Source organism: Bemisia tabaci, chromosome 7 (genome assembly GCF_918797505.1).
Source record: "Bemisia tabaci chromosome 7, PGI_BMITA_v3".
Taxonomy (NCBI): Eukaryota; Metazoa; Arthropoda; class Insecta; order Hemiptera; family Aleyrodidae; genus Bemisia; species Bemisia tabaci.
Window position 1 is genome coordinate 3,736,259 of NC_092799.1, and position 20,123 is coordinate 3,756,381.

Sequence of the window (20,123 nt, forward strand, 5' to 3'; positions counted from 1 at the left end):
GGCAGCAGTCATTCGGAATAAAGGAGAGTGTGTAGATACAGAGTGTTCCTAAAGGTGATCTCGATTTTCCACGGATCCTTGTTGCCCAGGAGCCCACTATGAACTCGGTGAAGTCTCGATTTTCATGGTTGGCAGCAGTCGTCCCGAAAAAAGGAGAGTGCGTAGATACAGCGTGTTCCTAAAAGTGATCTCAATCTTCCACGGATTCTTGTTGCTAAGGAGCTAAGTGCCAGTGAATTTTCAATTTTCACGGTTGGCAGCGGTCGTCCCCGTCGCGTCGGAGGCGGAAAGCGCGGATACAGGGTGTTCCAAATGACCGACCTGCACGGCTCATCGATGCTTCGTTCGAATGGGGGCGGCAGTTTGTGATCGGGGAATTCCCGATTTGCACGGTTGGCATCAGTCGGCACTGATCGAGAAAGGAAGCGATGATACAGCGTGTTCCGTAAAACTGATCTAGAAGATCCTTGGATGCTTGCTGCCAAGAGAGGCACGCTTTAGTTACAGTGACTTCTCAATTTGCGCGGTTGGCAGCAGTCATTCGGAATAAAGGAGAGTGTGTAGATACAGAGTGTTCCTAAAGGTGATCTCGATTTTCCAGGGATCCTTGTTGCCCAGGAGCCCACTATGAACTCGGTGAAGTCTCGATTTTCATGGTTGGCAGCAGTCGTCCCGAAAAAAGGAGAGTGTGTAGATACAGCGTGTTCCTAAAAGTGATCTCAATCTTCCACGGATCCTTGTTGCTAAGGAGCCCGGTGCCAGTATCAACTTGGTGAATTTTCAATTTTCACGGTTGGCAGCGGTCGTCCCCGTCGCGTCGGAGGCGGAAAGCGCGGATACAGGGTGTTCCAAATGACCGACCTGCACGGCTCATCGATGCTTTGTTCGAATGGGGGCGGCAGTTTGTGATCGGGGAATTCCCGATTTGCACGGTTGGCATCAGTTGGCACTGATCGAGAAAGGAAGCGATGATACAGCGTGTTCCGTAAAACTGATCTAGAAGATCCTTGGATGCTTGCTGCCAAGAGAGGCACGCTTTAGTTACAGTGACTTCTCAATTTGCGCGGTTGGCAGCAGTCATTCGGAATAAAGGAGAGTGTGTAGATACAGAGTGTTCCTAAAGGTGATCTCGATTTTCCACGGATCCTTGTTGCCCAGGAGCCCACTATGAACTCGGTGAAGTCTCGATTTTTATGGTTGGCATTAGTCAGCACTGATCGTGAAAGTAAGCGATTATACAGCCAGTTCCGAAAACTTTTCGGAGGATTCTTAGATTGTCGGCTGCAGAATGGGCGCATGCGTAATGCGTTACTCTTCATTTTTTTTATTTTATATTATAGTATAAGATACGACACTTTTTTAACGCAATTTGTATGCAGCTTGCATACTTGACTATCTAAAACAATTTATATAGCAAATTCTTGGAATTTTTCGTCAACCACACCTATAACTTCCACTTTCTTTGTCCTCCTGTCTCCAGAATATTTTGACTGGAAATCGTTCTGGAAAATAAGCTAAGCAGTCCCTTTGTGTATTCTTAAAAGTATAGAACGTGTGCCGTTAAATCCTGTGCCGAACAATTCCGCGCCAAACAATCCTGTGCCGAATCACCTGCGCTAAAAAGTCCGGACACCCAGCTGGAATAATGAAAGTATTTGCCCAATTATTTAATGATGAACTATACTGCTCTGAATACGTACTTGGGAGCGAAATTTCAAGTATATTGGCGAAATTGGGTGTCGGATCATTTTATGGATAGGTAGCAGCTCTCTGCTTCTTATGTAGATTCCGTATTTTTCTAAGTCTAAGTGCCATTTTTCATATGGAAATGATTGCCTTTTTGGCAGTATGAGCATTTTTTTAAGTGTCTCTAGAGAGCAGAGTGAAGGGGGATGGGGGATGGGAGAGGGGGGCCATGCACCCTCGCACTAAAATTCTACGTGAAGAAAAGAAAGTTTCAAAAAATTTAAAAGGGATCAATTTTTATCTTCAATTCCAAAATCAGTCCCCCAAAGCAGAACTACAGTTCCCTATGGAAGGACCATAGAGTACAATGTACTGGAAAGCCGATGAAGTCAATCCATGAACGGGCCTTTCCGAGCCGCTTGTGCTCCGAAAAGTGTGAACCAAGTGTGGACCCAACGGCATTTATTATCATGGTGGCTTATGGAGAAATCAAGAACTGCTTGTGTTTTTTCGACATTTTTTAATTCAATCGATATTAATTTGTGCAAATTTTGCTATGAACAGGTAGTCAAAGCCATAGTGAATCCATTAATGTTTCATACTCTTGAATAATATTCACAAAGGGACGTAAATTGAGACTTAAACCAAGTGTGAACCGACCAGCATTTCTTATCACCGCTGCTTACGGGAAAAACAACGACTGCTTGCGTTTTTTCAACATTTTTTAATTCAATCGATATTAATTTGTGCAAATTTTCCTATAATTAGATAGTCAAAGCCATAATGAATCCATTGATGTATGATACTCCTGGATGATTTTCGTTTGTTGCACCCAGAAGTCCACAGGTGCCTCGAGAAAGAACTCACTTAAAAACATTGCCATGGAAAACTGTTTAATGAAAGTTTGAACAATTTAATCAACAGAAAAAGGATAATTGACAATATTACATTTTTTTCATTTTTTTAGAGAAATAAGGAAGAGAGAAGTTAAGTGACTTGCTAGCTATTGATTATTACAGCATTCATCAGATGGCCATTGTGGCAGCATGAACATACCTATTTTTCATTCTAAGATTTTATATTCATTTGATTAAGAATATTAAGGCCTATTCATCAATAATCTACAATTCAGAAAATCTACCAGCGGCTATAGTTAGTTATAATTTGTTTCAAACCATTAGCTTCATTTAAAACACCTTCTATCTGATCAATGATGCCTCAATATAAAATCTTAATTTAAAATCAGAGCCAATAGTTCAACCTAGAGGTGCAGCCAAAAAATTTTGAACTTCATCCCAATTGTATTAAACAATTCCAACAAACTAATGTTGCCACAGCTTGAAAAAGCTCTACAAGGGTTGAAATGTGCTGATGGTTTAGATTAGTCTCATTTAGTTCTGAGTCATTCACCTTTCAATTACATCATTCTGTGTACCAGATAAAAGCCTAATAATTCATGAATTACATCAATTTACCGATTTAATCAACCTTTGACAAGATGTAGTTGATCACAATTGAAATGGCCTGTTTCGATGACAACAGCCTGTGGACTGTGAGATTGAGAGAAAAACTGCCACACTTGAAGATGCACTCAGCGGAAGATTTGTCAAAGTTCAGGTGATAGTAGCTTCTACTTCTCAGAAAATCTAAAACAAAAAGAAAGCACCATCATTTTGAGCTCATCATGTGTTTTTTGTCCAATTGTACTTATCAGGGTGTCTACTAAAACAGGCTGGCCAAAAATCAGTACTTTTACAGTGCTTTTTCAGTACATTCCCAAGAACTTCAGTACCTCTTCAACGGGGAATTTCAGTACGATTTCGGTACATTCATTTGATAAAAAATTCTAAAGATTTCAAAAATTTGAATTTCTTGCTCAAATATTGACAAAATGACACAAAAATTCTGGACCTTCTTGCGGAATTTCAGCACTTTTTCAGTACTCCCGGATCGCTTTTAAAATATCGGTACTATTTCCGGACTTTCTGGAAATTCCAGATTTGTAGACACCCTGATTTATAGATTTACCACCTAAGCTGATTTTGTGATTCTTTGGCTGACAGCAGGTAAAATTTTGTAAAAAAGCCCACAGTCTTCAAATTTTTATATTATGACCCTAGTTTTTTTTTCTTTTTTTTTCATGAAATGGCTCTTTGAGAGTATGAAGAGTCTGTCAAAGGTTTGGCTTCATACATCATAATGCTTAAATTCGCACTTTTCCTGGTGGTCCATTGTCTGGTTGAAAGGTAGAAAGTTTTTTAGGGGTTGATTTATTTTCTCCTCCGGATCCTGGAAAAACGTGGAAGGAATTACTTTTCTGCACCGCTGACTCTCAACGATTTATGAGTCATTTGTTTCCCTGTTACAGGTTTCCGAGGCGATAAGATGAGATCCCTGCCATACTGGGATGGTCCTGGGCTGTCGTTCCCCGGATTGAATCCTGAGGCATGCTCTCATACTCAATGCCCAGTGTTGCCAAACATCAAGCAAAATTTTACACAGACCCTCAGTTTGGCTTCATATTTTCCTCCAGTAAGAGCAATACATTTTTATTAAAGGGCTCCTGATTTGATCAATTTGACAGAAAGTTAAAGGAATCGACTCTTGGATTTGGCACTAGGGATCTAGTCAAAGTCGTTCCTTGAGCGGCTCCTTCCCTAAAGGACGCACTATGTTGATTACACTGAGATTAGGGGATCTTCACCCTTCCTTCAAATGCCTTCTATTCAGAGAGGCTAGGAAAAATATGTCTACTTTTTCAAGGAGCTCTTGCAATTATCACTTAAGACTTCATTTTGTGATAAGGAACCACTACCTCTGGCTCATCCATAGAACCACCTATCTGCATACGAAAACTACTAGCACATACATTGTTTCTAAAATATAGTAGTGCCTCATTGCAAAATGTAGTCCATTTAAGAAAACAAAATAAAAAACGTTAAGGTTCCATTCATAGACGGATATCATAATAACAATAATGATGATAATTTAGATTCGTTTACAGCTGCATTTGTGTAAATGTTATTTAGTGCTGTTCAAAGAGAACTTGCAGAATATGTAATGATAAACTTGAATGACTGGATAGTGTCCAGGGGTATGTCATCATACGGGATCCTTACTTTTTCATTAATTACATATTCTTAAGTTTTTCCATGCTTCCCAAAATATTCCTCTTTTCAGAAATTTCTTGTATTTCTTGCTTATTTTCACTTAATCCTCACCTGACACAATGACACATACATTTTTTGAACTCTGACATGGACAGATTTTAGCTAAAGATAAAGAAATTCAGATAGGTAGCAAAAAGTAGAAAAAGGAAATTCTAGAGGAATGAACTGAAATACGCAGAATGTAACTAAGATTTTGAGGGAACATTATATAATCAATTATTTATAAAAATTGCATACCTCCAAGGCTTTTCCTGCAAGTTTATCGCAAACATTTAATCTGCTGATGGCTGGAATCTTCTGTTGCAGGGACGGTTCCCAGTGGCTTGGCGGCTGTGGAATGAGAAAAATGAACAATGCTGTTTTTTTGTGCATATAAAATTGATTTAAGAAAATAAAAATTATTAAAATAAGGAGCTTGTAGTTTTTACTTCCACATAAAAGTAGAAAGCACACTATTTGAGGAATCAATTTTTTTCATTTGGGAATCTGCTCTCCATTGATTCATTCTATTTTAAACAAAATGAACTTAGTGATTTTTTCTAGGGAGGGGGCACTAAACATAATAAGCACTAGGTACAGAAACGCACTTAGATAGTTTAAGCTTGCTAATTAATGAAAAATAATGAGATTTGTCTAAACGTTCACTTTTTATGTCCAATATTAACGGAGATATTTCCCTTCAAAAAACACGGTGTGGATGTCATCCAACAGCTGTGGTACTTACCATGATTCCTCCCATCCTTGGATTCATCAACAGGTGGCTACTTGATTTAAAATAAGGTTAAAACCAAGGTGGAAGAAACCATGGTATGCACTACTACAATGGCTGATGTCATACACTTTCTTTTTTGAAGGGCAACATCTCTGTTCCTATTGGACGTAGAAACTTAGTGCCTGAACAGCGCTTTTGCTAATCTATAATTTGAAATCATCAAAACTTAATTCTGTGAGTCGCGCAACTGACCCATTTAGTTTACAGCCCTACAGACTAGAAATCATTATTGTTAAAATATCTTGGTATGCTCTCACCTCTTCTTTCACTGATGTTATGCAGTCTTTGACTTTGACTTCTAAAACATCAAGAACCAAAAAAAAGGAGTGCTATCTGGCTCACATCTAGTAAAGTAATAAGGTCTCAAACAATTTTGATAAATACTCTGCCAGGACTAGAAATCACTCAAGAAAGAGAGAAATCCATAAAGTATCAAGAATCAATGCGAGACCTTTCAAATCGAGATGTCGTTATTACAACGGATATCAGAAATCACTTGAGGAAATTCAAGGATGATTTATGAAATGTAATTTTTATACATTACCATTTTTTTTTTTTTCTTGCAGAAAATTCGCAGAAAAAAAATTTGCTTCTTGCAGATTATTCTGCCATGAAAGGTGTTGGAGAAAATATGGTTTTCTTCTCTGGGCTGAGCAGAAGTACCATACTTTTCTGTAGTGTCCAGCTTTCTTGTCTTATAAAAGAGTGTTGATCTGCATGAGAAGTCTGGTACTCAGACCTTGTGTTCATGCTTTCACATTCACACCAGCTCCTTCTTTTCACCATCTTTCATCTGAAAAATATTAGGTCAGAATAAAATACAAAGGAATTATGGTAGCAGGTCTTCATTTACATTCTAATTCTTTGTAATTACTTATGTTGTTATAGATGAGCCAGCACTTCTCGAGGGTATTCTGTATATTTGATACATTTATGTGACCTTAATTTTGTTAAACCATTACATACTTGTTTTAATGTTAAAATTTGGTCGTAACATATACTAATATGTATTAAGAAGAATTATCATAATTGTGAGCTATTTCATCTAAATCCTATAAAAATTTTGGCAGGAAGAAATTTCAAAGATGATAACATTGTCTTCATAAGGCAGAGGAATATTGCTTTCTACATATATAATTGGACCGCGTTAAACAGAAAGGAACCAAGCCACATCAGCTATTGCCAGGGAGTAACAGGGGAAACAGGCGAATTTGATTTTTTACGAGAGAACGTTTGTGCGGCTTCCTTTGAAAATTTTAAGAAATCTGCTTTGTATTCTGGAGAAAATTCATAGAAATTTGCACAAAAACCCGCACAACCGTTTTCATGTAAAAAAATTACATTGCCCGATTAAATTTGGCAATAGCTGATGTGGCTTGGTTCCTTTCTGTTTAACGAGGTCCAATTGTGACCCTGCCAAATACCATAATTGAATAAATCAGAAATTTTAAGTTTGGTTGGAGTAAGCTTATAGGTAGTACTAACTTAATATGTTTGCAAACTCATCTGAGATTGACCACAATCTTGAAGGTCTAAGGGCAGTTCTATCAATGATTAATTTATTTCAAAAAGGTTTCCCAAGAGAGATGTGAGAGTACATTTTAATATTCCGGTTACATTTTCCCAAAGAGCCAAGCTACACCTACATCACAAAAAGCTAGAATGGCTTGAAGTACTCACCTCCGATCTAGATCGATGAAACTCATTCAAGTTTTCTTTGATAATGTCCACGGTCAAACCATCAGCGACATGAACACAATGCACTCCTAGTCGGGCGACGGAACGAATATTTCGTTTGTCATCATCAAAGAAAATCATGTTGCGTAAATCAACCCGGGAGATAGCATGAAGGCTGAAAACAATCAATATGAATTTCAGAAACTGAACCAGCAAAAAAAAAATAAAGCTCAAGAAATAAACAACGACACTGAACTTGAACATAAAACCTACTTGTATGGAAAAAAGATGGAAGATGTCTGAATCAATTTTATTTAGAATGAAGATGAATATTGTAAGGGACAAAATATTAAAAAAAAAAAAAAAAAAAAAAAAAAAAAAACCACTGGATATTAAGAGTGAAGGGTTCATAATGGTTGCGTGGCAAAAATTTTACTTTTCTCTACACTAAGATATTCGAGCGGACAAACAAGGGAAGTGTTGATTTCTCACAACTTTTATTGATATTATCGACGCCAATTTACGATGAAAATTTTGCAGTGGAGTGACAACCATGTAAGCAGGGCAGGCACTGTCTCTTCTACCTATCACTCCCTATTAAGTAATTTAAAGGTAATCTATTTCCTTAGTTCTAATAATATGAAAGATGCACAGATGAAGGAGTTAAGGGAAAGTTTGGAAATGGGGGTATACATATAAAAGAAGCTTATCTGCAGTGTTTCCCTATGCAGTTAGCTTTTGCTACAATTTTTCATATTTTTTTTTTGTCTCATTCCTGAAAATGTTTTCCTTCATCTGACATAAAATCTTTCTGATTCATATAAAATTCAAATTTTAATAGATTTTTTATTTACTTAGATACATTAGATTTGAAGGAACAAAAATTCAATATTAAAAAACCTACTAAAATTCGAATTCGTAATAAACCAAAAAGATTACTCATAAAATAGAGGAAGACTTTCTAAGGAGTCAGATGATTAAAATTTTAAAATTTGTTACTCACTTGCGACATAATTTTTATTGGGCAGACGCATTTTGAGCGTGAGCTATACCAATGATGAGCCGCTCTCTCAAAACGCGTCGGCCCAATAAAACTTACGTCGCACGTGAGTAAAGAATTTTAAAGTTTTAATTACTTTCATACAGCTTGCGCAGAAAAGCTCCCTCAATTCATTATTAAGGAATTAGGTCATTAGGCAAAAAAAAAAAAAAAAATTGAAAAATCCTTACGAGAGGATACTGAGAAAAAGGCACATGAAGTGATTTAATTTGTACATAGCAGGGATAGGCACAACTGTCTCTCCTGAGAGGGAGTCGCAAGTCCCTATCTACACTCTGTAAAATGCTACGGTGCGCGTTTCTCCGGTTGCAGTGAACAGATTCAAAAAACATTTTTTTGTTAGACTCTTTTCCAGCTTTGACCATAGAATTTATAAAAAAGAAATTTATGTGAATATTTTTTTTAAAGAAAAAAATTGAAAGGATTTGCAAATGAGGCCTTTAAACTCTCTTTTTTTAAAGAATAATGAGAGAAAACCCTCACGTCTGTAACTAGAAAAAGAGTACATTTTTTGGAAATCCATCCAGTAGATCCTGAGAACCTTACGATCAAAAATCTTTGTTTCAAGAAAAACCTGTTCGAAGTTTTGAACTAACAGAGGGATTGCATCATAAAACGTTCCTAATTTATTCAGATTGATATATAATGATCAGATATTTTTTTTAAAAAATGGTCTTGAGTTACAGTTGAGGATGTACAGAATTGAAATAGAAAAAAATACCTTTTTTCCCATTTTTTAAAGAAACATGCTTATGCAGGCTTCTGTGTGTACTTCTTCCAAATGCCGATTTAGTCTTTTTTCTCTCTAACTCACACTTGGTTAAATGAAACGTATCAACAAACAAATGCACCTCTAAACTGTGAGTGTACCAGCGGTCAATATCTGAGAATTACTTGTGTCTTTCCAACCTTATCGAAAAACTGATCATCAGCAATCACAGTACTCCAAAAATAATATTTACCAACCTCATTCAATTATTCACTTACTGATTGAAATGATGCACTTTTGAGCCAGGGTAAATAGTTTTGAAGTCAAAGTACTGACTGATATTGAACAGATGTAGTAACTGGTAGGCAGCTGAAATGTTCGAGATCCTGGAAGCAATGGCCAAAGGAAAACCATTACTTTTCAAGTACTGTAAGCTTGCCATAGCACCTGGGTATAGTTTACATGATACTCCTCGGTTATCAACCACCATATTAGTCCTGAGAATCATGAAAAGATGGAGAGCTTGATAAGTGAATTTGACTGATGAGGAGAAAAATTAATTTAAAAATTTCAGCTGAAATACTAAAATATTTAAAATATTTTCTCTTGAGGTTAAAAATCGATGGCTAAAGTGCGGAACCCGGTGCCTCCATGGCGGTGTTTCAAAATCTCCGCTCCTAGTTTATTCGTTCGAAGAGAGACAATTAAACTTTTTAACTTGAAATTTATACAGAATACTTTGCTGTCAGAGAAGAAAAATCACGGAACTTTTCAAGAAATTACGAAGACTTGTTTTCCAAGGGGAAAAAAAAGTATGACCAGATAGTCTTAAACATCACAAATGGAGATACACAGCCTCGCACTTTAGCCATTGATATTAAGTACCTAAACAAATAATTTATTTGAATGTTTTGCCTGTTGGTCAAATACATAACACAGGTCATTACAATGATACACCAATAATACATCAAAAATTGACGCACTTTTGGAACTACATTGTACTTGAATGCTTGGAATGAAATTAAAAAATGCATCAAATGTATTTATTTGAAATACATTGAATTAATATTGAAACATCCCAGAGAATTGACAGGTTGTCACAGAAAATTTTGCACAAATAAATGTTCATAATAAATTTTTTTTAAATGCAATACAGAATTGCATTACAATGATGAAATTGTAGGAATGCACAAATTGTTCAGTGTTTTGAAATCTTCGTTCCCGCATTTTATCATCGAAGAGGAACAAACCGACACTATGGCTTGAAATTATTACAGAAATATTCTTCACAAACAGAAAAAAAATCAGGAACTTTTAAAAAAAAGACTATTGGTACTTTTCCAAGTAAAGAATAAGAGGAAAAAGTATAAGAGGAAGTCTACTACGTTGCAAATCAGACTACACAATCCTGCAGTTTAGGCATATTTTCCCGCTTATATTAAAAAGGAGGGAGTTTACGCTACTATTGTCAGCTCACTACTAACTTTACAACATTTCAATCAAATGATGTAGGAAATCCTTGAAATTAAATTGATGAGTAATAATGTTATGTGTTAAATTATCTTTTCTGCAGAGCAATGATTGTCTGTCTTTTCAACTTAAGCCAATTTCTAATTTCTTTTGGGCTTTGGTGCATACTTATGAAATGAAATAAGATAAATATAGCTCAAAAACTTTGTATTTTCTCAAATTTGGTAGTCTTCAGACACACTCAATTTTTTTACTTGAATGAAAAGACACTGACAAAAGCATCTTGTGCGTAAAAAATGAATTTTCCAGGTATGATTTTTAGAGTGGCGATTTCTCTTAGTCCTCTCAGATATTTTAAATTTACTTACTCATCATCAATAAGGAAGGGACTCGATAGTTTGTCCACTTGAAAAGACCACAAAGTCAAATCTGAAAAAGAGAAGACAATTGTATTTCTTTAGCTTAAATAAGATAATGAATAGATTCCCCCCCCCCCCCTCTTTTTTTCCTAAGTGCTTACAGTTTTAGGACATTCCGTCAACGATTTTTTGTCCGCGCACCTATCTTGTCCAGTAGTTTATGTCCACGCATAAAATAAGCAACAGTGACTTGGTCCAAGCTTTATATTTTAGTCCGTATGTATAATTATATTGACAATATCGAAATGAGAAAATTGAGAGAGAAGGAGGTGCTTTTATGGTAACTCATTTTTTAAATGAAATGTTACCTAGGTACTTTTTTTCTTTTGATTCATCTTTTCAAATTGTCATTGGTGAATATTTGGTTTTATTTTTATCCTTAAAATTTTCGATATAAAATATATTTTTTTAATACCTAATTTTTTTTTAAATGAAAATATTACTTTATTTTAAAAATATTAAAATTTTTAAAACGTGGCAGATATCTATAAAACCTTTTCCAAGCTAAATAATCTCAATGAGCCGTAGTTGTGATGAATGAAACAATACAACAATGAATAAAAGAGGGAAGAAACCAAGAAGCACACAATCTTTGGTTTTAACCCATTTGTGCATTGATATTTTAGAGTCAAATACATCCAATTTTGAGCGTTTGGTTGCACGTTCACCACACTGCAGTACAATAAAGGCACAGCATTTAAAAGAAAAATTAAATTTCTTTGGAGATCATTGAATTTAACACGTAACCATCTTAATATTTACAAAATACACATTACATTTTCCTTTAATACATACTTTTCCCCCATCAATTTAAATGAGAATCATCCATGCAGAGAGTGTAAACATTTCAGAATCATGAGTTGAAAAACGCTGACTCCGCGTGTTTAAATATCAGAGCTTAACATAGGGCGGAGCACCGTGCTGCCAGCGCAAAACGCGCACTGGCGCCTACAAACCTAATGGGATACTTCACGCATTGCGCAAAGCTTAAAGTATCACTTTCGGTTTGTAGGCGCCAATACACGTGTCTTGCTGGTCGCCCGGCCGCGCCGCAGCAAGCCACGGCGCCTCAAGCAACTATTTCACGCCAGAGGTGTTGCACAGTATCATACGAAATTGTAGGCGCTCCAACATATTAAGAATGACAGGCATCCTTTAGGAGTAGATACGGAGCTTTCCTCGCAAAATAAATCAAGATACTACAGTACAAAAAGAGAGCAGCAATCCAAAAACTCACTAAGTCCTAGCATCCGTATTTAGTAACATTTAGCATAATTTTTGAATTTCATTAGAGAAAAAAGTGACTCAATTTATGCAGAAACATTCTTGAGTACCTATGCTGTCAAAAAGATTTTACTTTGAATCAAGAATAAAATAGTTGGATGAAAGCGGGTCTCTGCTTGATGTAAGTGACTTTTCTTTTTATAAAAACACCTTCTTTTCTTTAAACAAGCATTATTTTCTTTATTGATTCATAAGGAAATCTTCGCGGCAGTAAATTTGAGCATATTTCTGCTTGAATCATGTCACTTTTTCCTCTAATGAAGTTCAAAAATCATGCTAAACTTGATTGAATATAGATACTAGGACTCAGTAATTTTTTCAACTACCGCTCTCTTTTTGTCATCGTCACTCGATTTAATTTGCGAGATAACTAATTATATGCTTTTGAAAGACGCCATCGATCATGATACGTTGGGGTAACTTCAATCACTTATGATAGCAACACCTCTGAGACGAAATAGTACGATGGTGAAAGTGCATAAGTGCGTACCTATTCGGGAAACACGAGTTTCCAGGAGAGTAAAAAAAAACTGTCTACAATCCTATTTATTGTTAGTAGAAGAATACCTAATAATTCTTGAGGATCGCAAGAATCAGATGCTTTTTTAGACTTCATCAGCATTTTTTATGATTTCTCGAACTGTTAGAAAATACGGCACAAATACCGAGATTTGCGTTTTCGGCACTGAGAATTGATACTTCATCACGAGATACGCATTTTTGCCATTAGTGTATTAAACCTGTTGTTGGCGGGTTTGGGTCGTTTGAAGACCAAAAAAAGAGTTTCATGCTTACAATTCCTTATCAAATAAGATTCAGTTTGATCTCACATGGCCTGATCAAGCATTGTATGATTGGAACCACAAGGACAAACATTTAGAAAATTAGTTAAGTTGGAACCTGATTGCAAAGTCTTAGTAAAATTTAGCAAAAACCATGAAACAAAAATAGGAAAAATAATTAGAAATGTAAGCCCAACAACCTATTTAGTAAATTTAGATGGTAACACTAAATTAGTACATGTAAATCAGTTAAAAGTAACTTCTTTGTCAATGGATTCGCTTCAGAATAAGGCACCAGTTCTTGAGTCATCTAAACTTGAAAATTCTTGGGTGAACAAGGAGAGTTGTCGCCGGTATGTGGTGACTGGTCCTTTGCGTCATCTGCAGCCAAATTTGGCATCATCCAAAATCAGTGCCCCAAAGCAGTCTTGTCAAAACAGACCGGTTACATCTGTTCCCAGTTCAACAACCTTGCACCCAGAAGTGCGACGTTCTGGCAGAATCCGGAAACAGCGTGACCGCTTAGATCTTTAATTGTCAGAATTTGTTAATTCCTCGAAATTCTCTTGTTGACCTTACATTTAAAACAATTGTCAAAAATTTATAAATTCCTTGAAATTCTATTTGTTAACTACATTTAAAATAATTGTCAAAATTTGTAAATTCTTTGAAATTCTCTTGTTGACTAAACATGTAAAATTTTTTTTTCTACCCTAGCGGGGAGAGGATGTTGTGAATGTAGATTTGGCTACACTGTACATAGCATCCGCCATCTTGTCGTTGTCTCTCGTCTACCGTACTGTTCACCGACCCTGTTGTCCCTTGTCAACCGTTACCGTTTTTCCTCCCTTTGAATAAAGAATTTTGTCGTGTCCTCCAACTTCGGTGTTATTTGTGGCGTCCGCCGAATAGCCCTGTCACCCACCCGACTCTAAACATAACATATAGGTAACTAATTGTCAGGTTGCGGTCCTCTACAAGTGCACTAGAGTATGTAGCTAGGTGACCAGGTAACCATCATCTACATATCTCCATGCCAATGATCTGGACTGTCACGAGTTCGAAGCTGCAAGTTTGTCTATGTCTATATGCGATTTGGAGGAGGAAGAGAAATGATAATGGGAGCGAATGGGTACTACGCATCGAGTCAGTGAGAAACTTACCTAGATCCAGCACGACAAGAGGTAGATCTTCAGCCATTTGAACTCCAGAGAAACAGGAATGAAAAGATTGGCTACTGCTAAATAATTACCGCCACCATATCGATCAAGATTTATAAGTCACCGAGAAAAATGTATTCATTCTCCAAAGACATTGAATAAAATCTCACTATCAGTGAGCGAGCACATGTTGAAGTTGTGTTGAAGTTGATAACGTTCAAACGTTGATAAGAAGAAGTTGAATGTTGTTGTTTGTTGTTGACAGATTCTGATTTAGAGGTTAGGTTAGGTAAAAATAAACAATTCAATGTCATTCAAGTTTTTCCGATTTTCCCAAAATTTGCCAGTTATTTAAAAATGAAGAAACAGAAGTAAAAAGTTCTCCGATACACTATTTCAGACAGTGAATTTTTTTGAAAAGTGTTGAAATGTTGAAGTCTGTGGTAATGTTTAGAGAAATCCTTTTTGCCTTGTTTCAATTTTAAGCTTAGTCAATAGGACTCATAACGTAATCGTAACTTCTTAAAGCTTCAAAGCTTTTCTCTGTATAATTAAAATTAAGTAGAGCTCATTTTAATTAAGTAGAGATGCGATTAGTAAGTAATTTTGTATTTTAATTCAATTCCTTGATCATTCCTCAAATGGATTTCTTATTAGTCTCCAGAATCTCTCATCGATGCACTATTCTAACATACTTAATAAAGGTTTTTTTTCATTCATTGAACATTTTGAATCGGTTTTCACTGGATCAGGCCAGATCGCAGAAGCAGACTGGCACAAAAAATGAATCCCCTCATATGTGTCCTCTGCGGTTTTGGATGAAAAAATCCCTTGATCATTGAAATAAGAAACCCTGTAGAGAGAACCATAGGATTTGGCACTAGCCAAATTATGTTTTTATTTGAAGCGATGTTCTTCACCGCACCTCCTGAGTATGATCAGCCTTCATACTAGAACTTTTTATGTACCAAATTTTCTTCATGAGGAGCTGAACAGCAGAAATTTCCTTCAGAGCATGCATATAAATCTCTGGAAAAAAAGACAAATGTAAAGCCTGTTTGGAGAGTGCAGTGAATGCAGTGTCATGCTTGATTAAAGAATACATACACATTTTATTTGAAGACTAAAAAGTTACTATTCACTCTGATGTGAAAGAAAACCCCCTTAAAAAATCAATAGGACTGCAAAGTTTTAGCAACATTATCAGTTGAAATAAACTCGCCACTCTTACCTACTAACGTTTTAACTTTTTTCTCTGATCTGTTACAGTTTTCTTTTGGAGTTGGCGTCTACGCTGGGGTCTATTTGGCTCAAAATTATGAGGTAAGGCACACATCCTACTCATTGCTATCTTATGATTACTACTTAGTGAAAGGTAATGGTTTTTTCTGTGCTCCCATGTTTGAGTGATGCATTCAAACCTAGGATGTCCAGGTCAAAAATGAGTTGCTTTAGCTGATGAAAATACCGTCAGAGACGACCAAGAGGCGCAAGTCAGGTCCTCTTGGAATGTGATTTCATTAGTGTAATTTTTAGAAATTCCCATTAGTATATTCTAAGTTACTTACTAGAAGTCTTGCAGTTTCTGCAATCAGATTACATCAGTTACATGAGAAACTTGTGCTAGGGGGCCACCGAATAAAGCAAGAAAGTAAAAATATTGCAAAGAACCCTGCACACTGGTGAGAGCCTACTGGATCTCGGAGCATTTTGATATAACTTTAACAGGTTGACTTCATTAGCACACAGCCAAGAAATTAGGTGACTCAGCCAGGTAGGACCTGAGGCACTGAAGATGGAACAAGCTCAATATTTTATGTAGTACTTTAATTCATACCTTTTCTGAAGGCCTTTTGTCCAGTCCATTTCAACTGATTTTGACTGTAATTCTTGCATATTGAGTTTAAATGTTTGCTGTAAGTAACCAATGTATTCTATAAATGTCAATGAATAATTTTAAATTAAAAGTCAATTTAGTACAGAAGAGCATAAATAAATAATTATGGAATATGTGATCTTCAAGAATTAATAATGAAATATTTATGCATGAATGATCTAAAATCAACTGATTTGACACTCATTAAACGCATCCCAATTCATCACTGAGAGAAGGTATTTGTCCAGTGATAATACCTTTCCAATTGGATAAATTTTAGTAAATGGAACTGAAGGTCACCCTTTGGAAAACTGTCGTGCTAAGAAAGAACACTGTAGGAAATTTTGAGTTGCCTAATTTCCCAGGAGAAAATGTGAATTTTTGAGGAAAGATATGCATATTTCTTCTCTAAGTGTTCAGATATTTTAAATTAAATTGCGAACGAAATTGTCTGTAAAATTTGAAGAGAAATATTCATAGTTTTCCCAGTACATTCGTTTTTTATGAAAGGAAACATGGCAAAGTCTGATGACTCATATGGCGCTCTTCCTTACCACAGCAATACAGTTCAGCTGATTTTGTCTTTTTTGGCACGATCTACTCATTGCCCCATTCTGGAACTTGGGTAAAGGATTTCATCATTTTTTATTATGTCGCTTCCATAATTTTTCCAGATTCCGAAAGTGGATGATCCAGCTACAGTATGGAACAGAGTAAGGACCTACATGGAAGAAAATTATGGCAAACCTAAAGACAAATAATTTAGTTGATTGTGATATTTCACCATTTATTTCTAGTTGTTGGCTCGTGTATCCTTTTTTCTTTTTGTTTGTTATTTCATGTTTTATTTTCTAAATATCATCGAAATGAAGTTCGTTGATCACTATCCTTTCATTCTCTCTAATTTTCGATGAACTGATGTCTATGTGAAATAAAATTGTTTACATGAATTTTTGTAACATCAGATGTACTTTTTTTTACACCCATCAGCCATCAATTTGATGGATCATCAACGTGTTTGATATTTGCCGTGTCAATTCAGACTATTGTATAAATTTCGTTGAAGGAATGTTGTGGCATTGCTAGATTGTCTATAATAAGAGCTCTTCCTTTTTCTAAGAGGGGATCAGAAGATGATGAGCCTTTGACCTTCTTGCGTTTTTTGAAGAAAATACACTGCTGTTTTTTTCTATTAAGGAAAGCAACATCAAAAAATGTCAACAGTCTGGAAATATTGAGAAAGAATCTTAGAAAACAAGAGTAGATTTGTTCAAGATCATTTATTTATGTCCTCTTTTTTTCTCGTTGAATGTACAATTTATAAATAACAAGTTGGCAAATATTGTACAGAAAACCTAAACCTATGTCAGGTACAAAGTGTTCACTTAGCCTATAGGTAATGGATAAAATTTCATTGCACAATTGCAACGGTTTCATCTTAACATGGTGATAAACAAATGGAACAAATATGATACACATATTTTACATAATTACAGGCCAACTTGAGTAACAAAATATCAATGCATCAAAGAGGAGGCGAAATTGATTATTATTGCCGATACATTTGACACAATGATCGTAAAAAAAAAACAGGGGAAAGATAAGCAATATTAAAACCTAGACAAGTAAAAAATTAGCGAGTTAAATGTTTTAAATTCTCCATTAAATACATATATTTTTATAAATTTATAAAACAAGGGAAGTTAGGAAGTAACTTGAAAAAAAATCTTCATTCTGCACACTTCAAGACTTGAAATTTCTCCTATTTCACCCTATTTATTTCAAAAACTTGTGAATGCAAGCATGTCTTACACTTAGATTCATGCAAGAATGGTAGTGCTCTAATCATTCTATCGAATTCTTTAACCCTCTCTTTTTTTATAATCCGTTCTTTAGAAAATATTTGCTGGAAAATACAGTGGATTATTGTGATCTCAAAAAAATGGTTAAGAAAAAGAAAGAAAAAAAATATGATGAAAACAACAATATCTTCTTAATTTGAAAAATCTAATTATGGCATGTTACAACTTTTGGAACTAAAAAAGAAAAAAATGCATCTTGAGTGTACTTTAAACCCTAAAATAATAAGCTCTAGAAACAGACACTGCATGATAAGTTGGCGGAAAGAAAAGTACTAATTTACAGCTAGAACTTTGAAAAGTACGAAGGGAGATACTTTGAACTGAAATTTTAAACTTGATTCAGTGTGCAAGAGTGTGTTACTTGCTATGAGAGGGAAAAAAAGAAATGTTTACAAATCCCATTCCCTAAAATAGCAATCAGTCTTTGATAAAATTGGAATAAAACGTAATAAAATTGAGTGCTTCCCTAGTCGTTTCCAACTTAATCATTGTCAATCAACATAATACAAACAACAAAGAGGGTTCTTGAACAAAATTGAGATATTTATAAGCAGCTTAATTTTAGGGGATTTTATTTGAGAATTTTAAAGCTCTTCAATAATATACACTTCGGATCACTGAGTTGGGAGAAAGGAACAAAGAGAAACAAAACTGAGAGGCGAACAATTTCTAACCAAGATGTTAAAAGAAAGAAATAAGAGATAGCAGTCATACTTTGTGAACAATACGTAACAAATAACCATAAAAATATATAAAAAGAAAACCTAACAGCTCCTTCTTTGAATCAGTTGACCAAAAAGTACACATGTAATCAAAATGCAAATTATCATTCAAAGAACTCTTAGCACTTAATGGTTCATAAAACAAACCACTGATAAGTTTCCATGGAAGAAAACGTTCAATTCTGAGACTTTAGATTGCAGCAGATTGGCAAATATGCACAACTAAACAAACATACATGCGATAAAGAATCCATCTGAACAAAAGAGTTTATTACTTTGATACGTCGAGTCATTGGATTAGTCAGTCATCCCTCAATTCTATTCATTCGATACAGTCATGCTGAAATTTGGTCCTACATTGGAAGGAACATCACAGGCTAATAAGTCAGTCTTAAGTAAGCATTGAAGAGCCACATTGATATTAAATTTAAATCATTTTGCTCCTCTAAAACCAAGAATTGTAACGGTTTATTAAATGTTATCAGAGGCTGAATGATTGACGAGAGGCCTTCGTAACTTGTGGCAAAAGAGAAGCCAATAGCATCATTACATCCAAAAATCAACAAATTCAACTGAGTGGCTGATTGATGGAAAATGGCCCTACGTAAAGAACAGAACAAATAATCAGGGTCCATTTTCAAGATAACAGTTGAGACAATCAGGCACTGAGACAACCTAAATTCACAAAGGACGTTGATGAGGAATCGTTGAGTTGATGCTCTGTTGAACAGGTAATCAATCAGATCCGTTAGCTTTACTTGCTGCTTTCAGCTTTGGGGTTTCATGTTATGGCGGTAACGAGTGTAAAAATTTGCAATTAGCAAACGAACAGTTCCCCTTGCGCAGGAACATTTTACAAATTCCGTGCTTTAAAGCAAACTCTTCGTTGTAGTCTCCTTTCTTGAAAGATCCTGCAACACATCAAAATTGAAGAAAATTAGCGCAAAAGTAATGAGGGCATCACTTAATGACTAGAGCAACAGACAGCACTGAGTCACATCGGGTGTTATCTAAAATGAGTGAATACTACAGTTTTCAATTTTTCAAAGTGCATTGCAATGCCAACTTCTTCAGAATTTTCAGCATTCCCTTAAAATTATCCACACGACCATCAGGAGTCATGGTAATGTCAGTTTTTCCCCCTTTTTTCGGGAAAAATTGAAAGTTTGCTTACTTGAAAAACCCCCAATGTGACTTCCTGATTTTCATTCTTTGTTGTTACATTTCTTCATGGGAAACAGTTTTAATGTTTTTCAATGTACCTTCATACTCACATCTTTTGAAAATATTAAAAAATAATTAATCTGTTTAATAACGTAAAATTAGGTTTTTGCTCTTTAGAAAAAACTTGGTATTTTTGGAGTACCTTTTTGTAACATAGGAAATTTCATTTTTTCCTAAAAATTCTTGAGTTCACGAAAATTGTTCACACTGCTTGGTACTTCAGAACCCACCTATGAAAACATGGATTTAT

The 20,123-nt window shown here is 35.4% G+C and overlaps 3 protein-coding genes and 1 long non-coding RNA gene across 8 annotated transcripts in view; 1 reads left to right on the forward strand and 3 right to left on the reverse strand.

The window, feature by feature from the left end:
* LOC109036757 (NPC intracellular cholesterol transporter 2) overlaps positions 1-17,024 on the forward strand; it is a 61,441-nt gene extending 44,417 nt beyond the window's left edge. The window contains exons 3-5 of one of the 4 annotated variants that reach the window (XM_072302610.1): positions 4,055-4,218; positions 15,459-15,512; positions 16,740-17,024. In XM_072302610.1, coding sequence (XP_072158711.1) covers positions 4,055-4,218; positions 15,459-15,512; positions 16,740-16,826 — 305 coding nt within the window. In that variant the 3' untranslated portion in view covers positions 16,827-17,024. Of the gene's footprint in view, positions 1-4,054; positions 4,219-5,162; positions 5,270-14,460; positions 14,786-15,458; positions 15,513-16,739 lie in introns of those variants that run through there. The other 3 variants (XR_011900244.1, XR_011900245.1, XM_072302611.1) reach the window with 3 other exon arrangements.
* Positions 2,560-5,231, reverse strand: LOC140225087 (uncharacterized). Its single transcript, XR_011900252.1, has 2 exons — positions 5,094-5,231; positions 2,560-3,332 (listed from the first exon to the last, which is right to left on the reverse strand). It is a non-coding gene; the product is annotated as an uncharacterized lncRNA (long non-coding RNA).
* Positions 6,163-14,399, reverse strand: LOC109036756 (magnesium-dependent phosphatase 1). 2 transcript variants are annotated; one of them, XM_019051120.2, is made up of 5 exons: positions 14,193-14,399; positions 10,913-10,973; positions 9,353-9,460; positions 7,309-7,480; positions 6,163-6,421 (listed from the first exon to the last, which is right to left on the reverse strand). In XM_019051120.2, exons 1-5 carry the CDS (start codon positions 14,227-14,229, stop codon positions 6,389-6,391), a joined length of 411 nt encoding a protein of 136 aa, XP_018906665.2. In that variant the 5' UTR covers positions 14,230-14,399; the 3' UTR covers positions 6,163-6,388. The 2 variants fall into 2 exon arrangements, with proteins under 2 accessions (XP_018906665.2, XP_018906664.2); XM_019051119.2 differs by having other exon boundaries at positions 6,169-6,421; positions 9,353-9,571; positions 14,193-14,392.
* Positions 17,025-17,326: 302 nt separating the features above from the next.
* The window catches only part of LOC109036755 (uncharacterized), a 62,677-nt gene continuing 59,880 nt past the window's right edge, over positions 17,327-20,123 (reverse strand). The window contains exon 13 of the mRNA XM_019051118.2: positions 17,327-19,560. Coding sequence (XP_018906663.2) covers positions 19,436-19,560 — 125 coding nt within the window. The 3' untranslated portion in view covers positions 17,327-19,435. The remainder of the gene's footprint in view (positions 19,561-20,123) is intronic.